Genomic DNA, 15361 nt, shown 5'->3' with positions numbered 1-15361 from the left:
AGTTATGCTAAGAGAAAGAAGGCAGACAAAAAAGGACACATATTTGTATGAGTCCATTTATATGAAATGTCCAGAGTAGGCAAATTGATAGAGACAGAAAGTAGATTAGTAGTTACCATGAGCTGGGGGAAAGGAAGATTGAGGAGTGACCTTTAATGGGTATGAGGTTTCCTTCTGAGGTGATGAAATATTCTGGAATTAGTGGTGGTGTTTGTACAACTTTGTGAATATAATAAAAACCACTCAACTGTACACTTATTATTTTTTTTTTACTTTAACATTCACTTAATCAAACTAAAGGAAACACATATATTAAGAGAGTTTCACTAAGAGTAGTAGAGTAGGTAGGGTCAGAGTTTCTCTTTAAAGTCAATAGCTCTTTGTCTTCACAGAAATGATGGGCAGGGCGGGGGGTGGTGTCGATGGATCCTAAACCAGCAGGACAGGTTGCCATGTTAACAGCCCAAATGAATTCTCGAGGAGTTTGGCGGGCTTCAAAATTTGTCCTCTTCATATGCTCATGTAAACAGTCTCAAGTATTATGAGCTACAGTTCAACAAAGCCTCTGACGGAATTGGTTACCAGAGATGGGCAAGCCTGGTTGGTCCCACAGAAGGAGCTGGCATCTGGACCAAGCTGGTCGTCCCTGACCCCAGGAAAGAGCTGCTCAGTTCTCTGAGCTGCTTTACAGGGGCAAACGCCCTGGGAAACGCTCCCCTCGGTGGAGGTACAGGAAGTCACAGGCCACATATATGGGGAAAACCACGTCTTGGTTTTCCAGGTTCATTACCTCTAGCTCTTGATTCTGTCTCAGGGAAAGCATCTGGTATTCTGTGTCCTTCCTGAAAACGGCTCTCCCATCCCTGTCCAAGGAGAACAGGCGCAGGCGGAACGCGACCTTTCTCCTCCCGAGGAGACTGACCCCGAAGCTGCGGTACTTTTTCCGTGTGCTGCACCGGCAAATGATGCGCTGGTTGGCGTAGCGCAGCACCAGGTCCCAGAAGAATTTGAAGCCTTCCCACCTCCAGCTGCACAGCTCGTCCCTGTGGAGCTGGCTCCCGCACCGCATGCTTCTCCCCTGGGGGTCGGACACATAGACGCCCATGGGCCGGACAATTCTGGTCTGCTCAGCCCGGAGGGGGCCAAGGCAATGCTCCCTGTACAAGGGACACAACCAAGAGGGAGGGATCAGCGCATCCTGGTGGATGACGTGTGCTGACATCGGGTCGCACATTATGTAGGCAAGCCGCAGCTGCTGGAACACTGGCACGAAGGCTCTGCCCTGCTCGGTCTCCAGGAAAGGGGTGCCCTCCGAATCCCTCCTGGACCTGGCAAACCATGAGTTGGTGTCAGGCAATAGGGCACTGCGCGGGCCCCTCCATGTCGGCTGCAGCTGCAAGAACATCCACATTTTCAGCACGATGTACACGTTCATCTCCACCCCCATCACAAAGAGCCGTGAAGAGGCAACGACCTCTTTCATCAGATCCAGGCGGACTTCTCGCAATAGCCCCTCACTACACAGGGTCATCAAGTTGTCCAGCAGCCACTGAAGACACACGGTCCTGATGGTCTGGAGTCCGTAGCTTTCAGCAGAGTAGTAGTAGCTGCACACGGTCTGGGCACTGACAGTCTCCTTCATGACCTCCCCGCACCGCTGAATCACCTGGTCCAGCTGCAGCATGCTGGCTGTGGCCAGGATGGCGACGACTCGACCGGGTGGGATGAGAATGGAGCCTCGGTACAGGAAACCGAAAGCCTCGTGCAGTGCCTCGCCATCAATGTTCTCGTCAGGCATCTGCAACTCTATAGTATCCATGTTGGTCTCCTGCCAAGCGCCACTGAACATGCTAGCAAAGAACCCTGACTGGCACAAGTAGACCCTATGCAAGTTCCACTCCTCCCCCAGTGCGCAGATCCGCACGTCGCTCCCTTCTCCTCTCAGGAAGAGTGCCTCATAAATGGACCCTGAATGATCTTTAGCACGTTTCCGGCGGGGCTCTTTTGTGAGCGGCCCCCCTGGGCCTGTCTTCCGCTTGCGGCTCCTCTGACGGGCGGCGGGCCTGGCCTTTTCACTCTCCTTCCCTTCCTGTCTCTCTGCCGCTACTGCCTCCTCGGCCTCCTCCATCCCCGCACTGGCACCTGGCTCCTCTGGGGCACGCCCCCACCAGTGCCATGGCATCCGACTGCTTCGTGCTCCCATGGCCTATACCTCAGTGGTGCAGTGGCCAAGCTTCCTCTCCAGGCGCCCTTGCCGCGGGCACGAGCTCAGCCCAGAGTGATGCTGGGTACTATGACGTTTGCTCTAACGGTCTCTCGAGAGGACGACGCCACGCTAAGCCACACCCACTAGGCCCCACCCCGCCGGGTAAGGGCACTCCGTACCAGGGATTCCACTCTGTTTATCTTTCCCTCCTGGGATGATTGCTCTCGGGCTCCCTTCATAGGATGATGGTGGAACAGAGGCCTTTGTGTGCCAATTTTACCCATTAATTTCAAGAACACAATTCGCTCTTGCCCATCTAAAACAGTTAGTGATTATTCCTTTATGGAGAATTACATCTTGGTCCCAGCCCTGTCCTCTAGGCACCTTAATTTCCATAATTAACTTCTTATTTATTTAGTTATTTTTAATTAATTTTATTTTTATATTTTTTATTAGTTCCTGCTTTACAACAAAGTGAATCAGTTATACATATACATCTGTTCCCATATCCCTTCCCTCTAGCGTCTCCCTCCCTCCCACTCTCCCTATCCCACCTCTCCAGGAGGTCACAAAGCACCCAGCTGATCTCTCCCTGTGCTATGCGGCTGCTTCCCACTAGCTATCTACCTTACGTTTGGTAGTGTATGTATGTCCATGCCTCTCTCTCGCTTTGTCACAGCTTACCCTTCCTCCTCCCCATATCCTCAAGTCCGTTCTCAAGTAGATCTGTGTCTTTATTCCTGTTTTACCCCTAGGTTCTTCATGACATTTTTTTTCTTAAATTCCGTACATATGTGTTAGCATACGGTATTTGTCTTTCTCTTTCTGACTTACTTCACTCTGTAGGACAGACTCTAGGTCTATCCACCTCATTACAAATGGCTCCGTTTCGTTTCTTTGTATGGCTGAGTAATATTCCATTGTATATATGTGCCACATCTTCTTTATCCATTCATCCGATGATGGACACTTAGGTTGTTTCCAGCTCCGGGCTATTGTGAATAGAGCTGCAATGAACATTTTGGTACATGTCTCTCTTTGAATTATGGTTTTCTCAGGGTATATGCCTAGTAGTGGGATTGCTGGGTCATATGGTAGTTCTATGTTTAGTTTTTTAAGGAACCTCCATACTGTTCTCCATCTTTAATGTTACACCATCTTTAATGTGTGGCTCTCTTCCCCAGCTTGCAAGGTGGCTGCTGGCACTCCAGCCACCATAACCACATTCCAGATTGAATATGGAGGAAAAGGAAGAGCAAATGCAGCATACCAAATGAGTCGGCTGCCCTTAAAGAGCCTCCCCAGAGGCCCCCACCCAATGACTTCCAAATATATCTCACTGGACTCAGTTATGTCATATAACTACTGTTACCTGCATGGAAGACTGGGAAATAGAGCTTTTAAACTGAGACCATTCCAAAATTAAAACAGAGTTCTATGAGTAAAGAAAAAGGAGAGAGGGGATATCCGTTGACAAAGAGCAGCCTATAACAAAAGTCCTGAGATGAATGACAAAGGAGAAGAGCCAAGTCACCAAAATATACAGACGAAGATTTTCCTGTGCTGAGTTCTTCCGATGCAAATCAGAAGATTTCAACATGTTTCCAGTAAAGTCCAATAAAAACAATAGCAAGAAAGACCTATATTCCTGGATATCTTGGCAAAATGCTCTAATTCTATTTTTTAAATCCTAAAAGTATCCAAGCAATCAAATTTAGAAAAAAGATTACCTAGAAAGAATATAAATTGAGGCTATCCTCAAACTTATCCACGATCTCCAAAAGTAGAGAATCACAAAATAATATCTCAAGAGTCTTGGGGCAAAAGTTATTACACAAAAATAAGAGTCACAGTCCAAAAACTATTTATAGAAGTAAGAGAAATATACCCCCCAGAAATCAAAAGACTCAGAAAATAGCCACTTAAAAACTTGCTTAAACATATGTTTTCCTTCCAAATGTATGAATAGGAAACTCATTCTGTTCATGTTTAAGAATAAATATATTCTGGATAGACCTAGACGTTATCATACTAAGCGAAGTAAGTCAGACAGAGAAAGACAAATATGATATCACTTATATATGGAATCTACACAAGAAATTGAATTCTTGTGTTTGAAATAACATAAAAGCTCCCACTGGCCAAAATTGGGTTAATTTGAGGATCAAAAAGAAGCACAACTGTAATTGATTATATCACACCGAGTAAATAAAAATCTACTAGGACACAGTGATTTCTCTCCTCCCAAAAGAAGAGAGCAGAAAAAAAGGGAAAGCTCTTTTTCACAGAAGAATGGCAGCTAATAAACGTGGAAGGAATTAGATCATTGGAAAGTCACAGATTTGCAGTCCCCGGTGGGTAACGGATTCTGAGAAGGAAACAGTGGAGGATAAAACAACTAAGTGGCAGGTTATTGGGAACCAGGAATTTGTCCCTATTATTAATGGTGAAGACCAACTGTAACTTTTGTTGCAGACATCTGAAGATCAGCAGCTTAACCAGCAAGTCATCATAAATCAAATTAAAAGACATATTACAACCACATCAAATATGATAGAGTTAATATCTATAATAATAAAGACTTCATACAAATTGGAAAAAGGAGCACCAAGACCTTGCCTGGGGAGGAGGTGTTGGTAAAATACAGGTATAGAGGATTTACAGAAACAGCCTGACTGTCCCTTTGTCCCTTCACTGGAAGTGGATAGGATGGCACCTGCCTGAGTGTCAGAACCCCAGCATCAGACACTTCATCATCTGGGGTATTTTTCCCATGAGGTACGCAGAGGGACCCAGGGCCCCAGGCCACTTTCCTTTTGCCTGCTATTCCTAGCCTGCAGCTTCCGGTCCTCGGCTGGAAGAAGTGGAAGGGCAAAGGGAAAAGACTTGTGCCAACCGAGCCTGTTATTTTTCATCCAGAAGAAACATCTTTCCCAGAAGTCACCCTCAGAGGAGTCACCTGGCCACAACTACCTGCAGAGAGACAGCCTCCAGCACCCCTCTTTCCTTGACAAAAGAGCAAAAATAAAATCGATAAATCATAGTACTTGGTACTGAATATTTGGAGATTGGCACCTCACAGACCGTTGGTATATGGCACATGTTGTTACAACTTTTCTGAAAAGCAACTCTTCAGTGTTTCAGGAAACCTCAGTGTACCTCTAGATTCATCAGTCCTGCTTTGGGGAATCATTTCTATGGAAATAATGTGAAATGCAACGAATGGTTTATGTACATTGATATTCAGGTTGAGAGACTGTCATTTTGAAATCCACTATTAAAACATTTACAGGGTAAAATTTTAACAACAAAGACACATAAATAAGCAAACTTAGACTCTCCCAACTCTCCCCCATTATTCCATTATCCTTGTACTTTACTCTCTGATAACAGAAGGTGGAGTTTCTGAACGTTTCTTTCTGCCATGCTATTCACTCAAATGGATCTATTGTGGTTCCTTTCAATTTCCTGATTACTAGCTCTGACTCCTTCTCACCTCTTCTCTCCACTTTAGGGAGGCTATCAGAATGTAGAGGGCAACATTACAACTGTAGGACTAAGCACAAGTCGTCTCTGGTTGATTTCTTTATATTTTTGTCTTGAAATAATTATAGATTCATGGAAGATGCAGAGAGTACAGAGAACTTTGTGTGCTCTTTACCTACTTCCCCAATGGGAACTATCCTACAATATCAAAACAAGGAAATTGACATTGGTACACTCTACAGAGCTTATTCAGATGTCATCAGTTTTACAATGCACTCGTGTGTGTGAAGGTCCGTGTAATTTTATCACATGTATGGATTCGTGTAACTACCACCAGGATCACAATATGGAGCTGTCTTATCACCACTAAGATCCCATGTATTGTTCTTTTATAGTCACATCCATTTCCCTGTCATCCTCCCCATCCATAAAAGCTGGCAACCACTAATCTGTTCCCCACTTCTATAATTTTCTTATGTCAAGAATGTTACATAAATGCCATCATACATAATGTAACACTCTGAGATTGGTTTTTCCCACTGAGCCAAATTCCCTTGAGATTCATCCACGTTGTTACATGCATTCCTTTTTATTGTTGCATAGTATTTCTGGGTATGGATGTGCCACAGTTGGTTTAGTTATCAACCTGCTGAACTACATTTGTGTTGCTTCCAGTTTTCAGCTATTACAAATAAAGTTGCTATGAACATTCACATACAGGATTTTGTGTGGACATTGGTTTTTGTTTCTCTGGGATAAATGCACGAGTGTAATTACTGGGTCATATGATAATTAGTTTTAAAAGAAACTGACACACTCCTTTCCACATGGCTGTCTTATTATAGGTTCCACCATAAACCTATAGTGATCCAAACTCTCTGCATCTTCACCAGCATTTGCCGTTGTCAATATTCTATTTTATTTTAGTCATTCTGATATGTGCATATTATTATGGTTTTAATTGCTTTTTCCTTAGTGGCTAATGATATTGAACATGTTTTTCATGTTTTAATTTTCCATTATTATATCTTATTTTGTGAAATGTCTGTTCATGACTTTTATCTATTTTCTATTGGGTTTTTAAAAATTTACCATACAGTTTTATCCGTTTGTTAGTATTCTAGTTATGAATCCTTGGGCAGTTATATAGCTTGCAAATTATCTTCCAGTGATTGGTTATTAAAAGTATATAATTAGTGGGACTTCCCTAGTGACACAGTGGTTAAGAATCTGCCTGCCAATGCAGGGGACACGGGTTCAAGCCCTGGTCTGGGAAGATCCCACATGCCACAGAGCAACTAAGCCCATGAACCACAACTACTGAGCCTGCACTCTAGAGCCAGCAAGCCACAACTACTGAAGCCTGCACGCCTAGAGCCCATGCTCTGCCACAAGAGAAGCCACTGCAATGAGAAGCCCGCGCACCACAACCAAGAGTAGCCCCTGCTCGCCACAACTAGACAAAAACCACATGCAGCAACAAAGACCCAACACAGCCAGAAATAATAAATAAATAAATAAATTTATTTATTTTTCAAAAAGTATCTAATTAGGGAAGGCCTTTGGGAATGGTGGAGCTAGGGCCTATGAAAATATTTTCCTTCATAAAAGCCATGAGAACACTGACAAATATTCTAAATCAACTTTTTGAGAACTCTGGAAATTAACCAGAACGCATAAACAACTCTTACAACTTGATGATAAAAAGACAATAACCCACTTAAAAATGGTTAAGTGATTTGAATAGTTATTTCTCTGAAGACTACATAAAAATGGCCAATAAGTACATGAAATGATCCTCAACATTCCTAGTCATTTAGATGATTCAAATCACAACCACAATGAAATTGCAGTAAACACACCCAGTAAAATGGCTACATTTTTTTAAAAGACAGTAACACATATTAGTGAGGATGTGATGAAACTGGAATCTTCATACACCAGTGGTGGGAATGTAAAATGGTGCAGCCACTTGAGAAAAAAGTCTGGCAATTCCTCAGAAGCCTAAACATAAAGTTACCATATAACACAGCAATTCCATTCCTAGGTATATACACAAAAACTTTTTTTTGAAGTATAGTTGATTTATAATGTTTCAGGTGTACAGTAGAGTGATGTAGTTTTATATATATATATATATATATATATATATATATATATATAACTTTTACAGTTATATATATATAAAACATTTTCAGATTCTTTTCCATTATAGGTTATTACAACTATATTCAACCATATTGAATATAGTTCCCTGTGCTATACAGTAGGTCCTTGTTGGTTATCTATTTTACATATAGTAGCTTACAAAAACTTGTATATGAATATTCACAGCAGCATTATTCACAATAACTAAAAAGTGAAAACAACACAAATGTCCACCAACTGATGACTGGATAAACAAAATGTGGTGTATCTCTACAGTGGAATATTATTAGCCATACAAGGAACAAAGCACAGACATATCTACAACATGAATGAACCTTGAAAAGTTATGCTAAGAGAAAGAAGGCAGACAAAAAAGGACACATATTTGTATGAGTCCATTTATATGAAATGTCCAGAGTAGGCAAATTGATAGAGACAGAAAGTAGATTAGTAGTTACCATGAGCTGGGGGAAAGGAAGATTGAGGAGTGACCTCTAATGGGTATGAGGTTTCCTTCTGAGGTGATGAAATATTCTGGAATTAGTGGTGGTGTTTGTACAACTTTGTGAATATAATAAAAACCACTCAACTGTACACTTATTATTTTTTTTTTACTTTAACATTCACTTAATCAAACTAAAGGAAACACATATATTAAGAGAGTTTCACTAAGAGTAGTAGAGTAGGTAGGGTCAGAGTTTCTCTTTAAAGTCAATAGCTCTTTGTCTTCACAGAAATGATGGGCAGGGCGGGGGGTGGTGTCGATGGATCCTAAACCAGCAGGACAGGTTGCCATGTTAACAGCCCAAATGAATTCTCGAGGAGTTTGGCGGGCTTCAAAATTTGTCCTCTTCATATGCTCATGTAAACAGTCTCAAGTATTATGAGCTACAGTTCAACAAAGCCTCTGACGGAATTGGTTACCAGAGATGGGCAAGCCTGGTTGGTCCCACAGAAGGAGCTGGCATCTGGACCAAGCTGGTCGTCCCTGACCCCAGGAAAGAGCTGCTCAGTTCTCTGAGCTGCTTTACAGGGGCAAACGCCCTGGGAAACGCTCCCCTCGGTGGAGGTACAGGAAGTCACAGGCCACATATATGGGGAAAACCACGTCTTGGTTTTCCAGGTTCATTACCTCTAGCTCTTGATTCTGTCTCAGGGAAAGCATCTGGTATTCTGTGTCCTTCCTGAAAACGGCTCTCCCATCCCTGTCCAAGGAGAACAGGCGCAGGCGGAACGCGACCTTTCTCCTCCCGAGGAGACTGACCCCGAAGCTGCGGTACTTTTTCCGTGTGCTGCACCGGCAAATGATGCGCTGGTTGGCGTAGCGCAGCACCAGGTCCCAGAAGAATTTGAAGCCTTCCCACCTCCAGCTGCACAGCTCGTCCCTGTGGAGCTGGCTCCCGCACCGCATGCTTCTCCCCTGGGGGTCGGACACATAGACGCCCATGGGCCGGACAATTCTGGTCTGCTCAGCCCGGAGGGGGCCAAGGCAATGCTCCCTGTACAAGGGACACAACCAAGAGGGAGGGATCAGCGCATCCTGGTGGATGACGTGTGCTGACATCGGGTCGCACATTATGTAGGCAAGCCGCAGCTGCTGGAACACTGGCACGAAGGCTCTGCCCTGCTCGGTCTCCAGGAAAGGGGTGCCCTCCGAATCCCTCCTGGACCTGGCAAACCATGAGTTGGTGTCAGGCAATAGGGCACTGCGCGGGCCCCTCCATGTCGGCTGCAGCTGCAAGAACATCCACATTTTCAGCACGATGTACACGTTCATCTCCACCCCCATCACAAAGAGCCGTGAAGAGGCAACGACCTCTTTCATCAGATCCAGGCGGACTTCTCGAAATAGCCCCTCACTACACAGGGTCATCAAGTTGTCCAGCAGCCACTGAAGACACACGGTCCTGATGGTCTGGAGTCCGTAGCTTTCAGCAGAGTAGTAGTAGCTGCACACGGTCTGGGCACTGACAGTCTCCTTCATGACCTCCCCGCACCGCTGAATCACCTGGTCCAGCTGCAGCATGCTGGCTGTGGCCAGGATGGCGACGACTCGACCGGGTGGGATGAGAATGGAGCCTCGGTACAGGAAACCGAAAGCCTCGTGCAGTGCCTCGCCATCAATGTTCTCGTCAGGCATCTGCAACTCTATAGTATCCATGTTGGTCTCCTGCCAAGCGCCACTGAACATGCTAGCAAAGAACCCTGACTGGCACAAGTAGACCCTATGCAAGTTCCACTCCTCCCCCAGTGCGCAGATCCGCACGTCGCTCCCTTCTCCTCTCAGGAAGAGTGCCTCATAAATGGACCCTGAATGATCTTTAGCACGTTTCCGGCGGGGCTCTTTTGTGAGCGGCCCCCCTGGGCCTGTCTTCCGCTTGCGGCTCCTCTGACGGGCGGCGGGTCTGGCCTTTTCACTCTCCTTCCCTTCCTGTCTCACTGCCGCTACTGCCTCCTCGGCCTCCTCCATCCCCGCACTGGCACCTGGCTCCTCTGGGGCACGCCCCCACCAGTGCCATGGCATCCGACTGCCTCGTGCTCCCATGGCCTATACCTCAGTGGTGCAGTGGCCAAGCTTCCTCTCCAGGCGCCCTTGCCGCGGGCACGAGCTCAGCCCAGAGTGATGCTGGGTACTATGACGTTTGCTCTAACGGTCTCTCGAGAGGACGACGCCACGCTAAGCCACACCCACTAGGCCCCACCCCGCCGGGTAAGGGCACTCCGTACCAGGGATTCCACTCTGTTTATCTTTCCCTCCTGGGATGATTGCTCTCGGGCTCCCTTCATAGGATGATGGTGGAACAGAGGCCTTTGTGTGCCAATTTTACCCATTAATTTCAAGAACACAATTCGCTCTTGCCCATCTAAAACAGTTAGTGATTATTCCTTTATGGAGAATTACATCTTGGTCCCAGCCCTGTCCTCTAGGCACCTTAATTTCCATAATTAACTTCTTATTTATTTAGTTATTTTTAATTAATTTTATTTTTATATTTTTTATTAGTTCCTGCTTTACAACAAAGTGAATCAGTTATACATATACATCTGTTCCCATATCCCTTCCCTCTAGCGTCTCCCTCCCTCCCACTCTCCCTATCCCACCTCTCCAGGAGGTCACAAAGCACCCAGCTGATCTCTCCCTGTGCTATGCGGCTGCTTCCCACTAGCTATCTACCTTACGTTTGGTAGTGTATGTATGTCCATGCCTCTCTCTCGCTTTGTCACAGCTTACCCTTCCTCCTCCCCATATCCTCAAGTCCGTTCTCAAGTAGATCTGTGTCTTTATTCCTGTTTTACCCCTAGGTTCTTCATGACATTTTTTTTCTTAAATTCCGTACATATGTGTTAGCATACGGTATTTGTCTTTCTCTTTCTGACTTACTTCACTCTGTAGGACAGACTCTAGGTCTATCCACCTCATTACAAATGGCTCCGTTTCGTTTCTTTGTATGGCTGAGTAATATTCCATTGTATATATGTGCCACATCTTCTTTATCCATTCATCCGATGATGGACACTTAGGTTGTTTCCAGCTCCGGGCTATTGTGAATAGAGCTGCAATGAACATTTTGGTACATGTCTCTCTTTGAATTATGGTTTTCTCAGGGTATATGCCTAGTAGTGGGATTGCTGGGTCATATGGTAGTTCTATGTTTAGTTTTTTAAGGAACCTCCATACTGTTCTCCATCTTTAATGTTACACCATCTTTAATGTGTGGCTCTCTTCCCCAGCTTGCAAGGTGGCTGCTGGCACTCCAGCCACCATAACCACATTCCAGATTGAATATGGAGGAAAAGGAAGAGCAAATGCAGCATACCAAATGAGTCGGCTGCCCTTAAAGAGCTTCCCCAGAGGCCCCCACCCAATGACTTCCAAATATATCTCACTGGACTCAGTTATGTCATATAACTACTGTTACCTGCATGGAAGACTGGGAAATAGAGCTTTTAAACTGAGACCATTCCAAAATTAAAACAGAGTTCTATGAGTAAAGAAAAAGGAGAGAGGGGATATCCGTTGACAAAGAGCAGCCTATAACAAAAGTCCTGAGATGAATGACAAAGGAGAAGAGCCAAGTCACCAAAATATACAGACGAAGGTTTTCCTGTGCTGAGTTCTTCCGATGCAAATCAGAAGATTTCAACATGTTTCCAGTAAAGTCCAATAAAAACAATAGCAAGAAAGACCTATATTCCTGGATATCTTGGCAAAATGCTCTAATTCTATTTTTTAAATCCTAAAAGTATCCAAGCAATCAAATTTAGAAAAAAGATTACCTAGAAAGAATATAAATTGAGGCTATCCTCAAACTTATCCACGATCTCCAAAAGTAGAGAATCACAAAATAATATCTCAAGAGTCTTGGGGCAAAAGTTATTACACAAAAATAAGAGTCACAGTCCAAAAACTATTTATAGAAGTAAGAGAAATATACCCCCCAGAAATCAAAAGACTCAGAAAATAGCCACTTAAAAACTTGCTTAAACATATGTTTTCCTTCCAAATGTATGAATAGGAAACTCATTCTGTTCATGTTTAAGAATAAATATATTCTGGATAGACCTAGACGTTATCATACTAAGCGAAGTAAGTCAGACAGAGAAAGACAAATATGATATCACTTATATATGGAATCTACACAAGAAATTGAATTCTTGTGTTTGAAATAACATAAAAGCTCCCACTGGCCAAAATTGGGTTAATTTGAGGATCAAAAAGAAGCACAACTGTAATTGATTATATCACACCGAGTAAATAAAAATCTACTAGCACACAGTGATTTCTCTCCTCCCAAAAGAAGAGAGCAGAAAAAAAGGGAAAGCTCTTTTTCACAGAAGAATGGCAGCTAATAAACGTGGAAGGAATTAGATCATTGGAAAGTCACAGATTTGCAGTCCCCGGTGGGTAACGGATTCTGAGAAGGAAACAGTGGAGGATAAAACAACTAAGTGGCAGGTTACTGGGAACCAGGAATTTGTCCCTATTATTAATTGTGAAGACCAACTGTAACTTTTGTTGCAGACATCTGAAGATCAGCAGCTTAACCAGCAAGTCATCATAAATCAAATTAAAAGACATATTACAACCACATCAAATATGATAGAGTTAATATCTATAATAATAAAGACTTCATACAAATTGGAAAAAGGAGCACCAAGACCTTGCCTGGGGAGGAGGTGTTGGTAAAATACAGGTATAGAGGATTTACAGAAACAGCCTGACTGTCCCTTTGTCCCTTCACTGGAAGTGGATAGGATGGCACCTGCCTGAGTGTCAGAACCCCAGCATCAGACACTTCATCATCTGGGGTATTTTTCCCATGAGGTACGCAGAGGGACCCAGGGCCCCAGGCCACTTTCCTTTTGCCTGCTATTCCTAGCCTGCAGCTTCCTGTCCTCGGCTGGAAGAAGTGGAAGGGCAAAGGGAAAAGACTTGTGCCAACCGAGCCTGTTATTTTTCATCCAGAAGAAACATGTTTCCCAGAAGTCACCCTCAGAGGAGTCACCTGGCCACAACTACCTGCAGAGAGACAGCCTCCAGCACCCCTCTTTCCTTGACAAAAGAGCAAAAATAAAATCGATAAATCATAGTACTTGGTACTGAATATTTGGAGATTGGCACCTCACAGACCGTTGATATACGGCGTATGTTGTTACAACTTTTCTGAAAAGCAACTCTTCAGTGTTTCAGGAAACCTCAGCGTACCTCTAGATTCATCAGTTCTGCTTTGGGGAATCATTTCTATGGAAATAATGTGAAATGCAACGAATGGTTTATGTACATTGATATTCAGGTCGAGAGACTGTCATTTTGAAATCCACTATTAAAACATTTACAGGGTAAAATTTTAACAACAAAGACACATAAATAAGCAAACTTAGACTCTCCCAACTCTCCCCCATTATTCCATTATCCTTGTACTTTACTCTCTGATAACAGAAGGTGGAGTTTCTGAACGTTTCTTTCTGCCATGCTATTCACTCAAATGGATCTATTGTGGTTCCTTTCAATTTCCTGATTACTAGCTCTGACTCCTTCTCACCTCTTCTCTCCACTTTAGGGAGGCTATCAGAATGTAGAGGGCAACATTACAACTGTAGGACTAAGCACAAGTCGTCTCTGGTTGATTTCTTTATATTTTTGTCTTGAAATAATTATAGATTCATGGAAGATGCAGAGAGTACAGAGAACTTTGTGTGCTCTTTACCTACTTCCCCAATGGGAACTATCCTACAATATCAAAACAAGGAAATTGACATTGGTACACTCTACAGAGCTTATTCAGATGTCATCAGTTTTACAATGCACTCGTGTGTGTGAAGGTCCGTGTAATTTTATCACATGTATGGATTCGTGTAACTAACACCAGGATCACAATATGGAGCTGTCTCATCACCACTAAGATCCCATGTATTGTTCTTTTATAGTCACATCCATTTCCCTGTCATCCTCCCCATCCATAAAAGCTGGCAACCACTAATCTGTTCCCCACTTCTATAATTTTCTTACGTCAAGAATGTTACATAAATGCCATCATACATAATGTAACACTCTGAGATTGGTTTTTCCCACTGAGCCAAATTCCCTTGAGATTCATCCACGTTGTTACATGCATTCCTTTTTATTGTTGCATAGTATTTCTGGGTATGGATGTGCCACAGTTGGTTTAGTTATCAACCTGCTGAACTACATTTGTGTTGCTTCCAGTTTTCAGCTATTACAAATAAAGTTGCTATGAACATTCACATACAGGATTTTGTGTGGACATTGGTTTTTGTTTCTCTGGGATAAATGCACGAGTGTAATTACTGGGTCATATGATAATTAGTTTTAAAAGAAACTGACACACTCCTTTCCACATGGCTGTATTATTATAGGTTCCACCATAAACCTATAGTGATCCAAACTCTCTGCATCTTCACCAGCATTTGCCGTTGTCAATATTCTATTTTATTTTAGTCATTCTGATATGTGCATATTATTATGGTTTTAATTGCTTTTTCCTTAGTGGCTAATGATATTGAACATGTTTTTCATGTTTTAATTTTCCATTATTATATCTTATTTTGTGAAATGTCTGTTCATGACTTTTATCTATTTTCTATTGGGTTTTTAAAAATTTACCATACAGTTTTATCCGTTTGTTAGTATTCTAGTTATGAATCCTTGGGCAGTTATATAGCTTGCAAATTATCTTCCAGTGATTGGTTATTAAAAGTATATAATTAGTGGGACTTCCCTAGTGACACAGTGGTTAAGAATCTGCCTGCCAATGCAGGGGACACGGGTTCAAGCCCTGGTCTGGGAAGATCCCACATGCCACAGAGCAACTAAGCCCATGAGCCACAACTACTGAGCCTGCACTCTAGAGCCAGCAAGCCACAACTACTGAAGCCTGCACGCCTAGAGCCCATGCTCTGCCACAAGAGAAGCCACTGCAATGAGAAGCCCGCGCACCACAACCAAGAGAAGCCCCTGCTCGCCACAACTAGACAAAAACCACATGCAGCAACAAAGAC

At 43.4% G+C, this 15361-nt stretch overlaps 3 protein-coding genes across 4 annotated transcripts in view; all 3 read right to left on the bottom strand.

Moving 5' to 3' along the window:
- HECW1 (HECT, C2 and WW domain containing E3 ubiquitin protein ligase 1) overlaps positions 1-15361 on the bottom strand; it is a gene marked incomplete at both ends in the record, with an annotated part of 546121 nt that overhangs the window by 478879 nt on the left and 51881 nt on the right. The gene's annotated exons all lie outside the window — the stretch shown is intronic.
- Positions 686-2128, bottom strand: LOC308622757 (germ cell-less protein-like 1; the record flags this gene model as incomplete). The annotated part of the gene is made up of 1 exon (XM_081244397.1): positions 686-2128. The coding sequence occupies one exon, from the start codon at positions 2126-2128 to the stop codon at positions 686-688; it is 1443 nt and encodes a 480-aa protein (XP_081100523.1).
- LOC308622756 (germ cell-less protein-like 1) lies at positions 8868-10310 on the bottom strand (the record flags this gene model as incomplete). The annotated part of the gene is made up of 1 exon (XM_081244396.1): positions 8868-10310. One exon carries the CDS (start codon positions 10308-10310, stop codon positions 8868-8870), a length of 1443 nt encoding a protein of 480 aa, XP_081100522.1.

Source organism: Mesoplodon bidens (assembly GCF_964165515.1).
Source record: "Mesoplodon bidens genome assembly, chromosome: 9".
Taxonomy (NCBI): Eukaryota; Metazoa; Chordata; class Mammalia; order Artiodactyla; family Ziphiidae; genus Mesoplodon; species Mesoplodon bidens.
The sequence above is the reverse complement of the archived record's forward strand: the minus strand, read 5'-3'. Positions and strand labels throughout refer to the sequence as shown.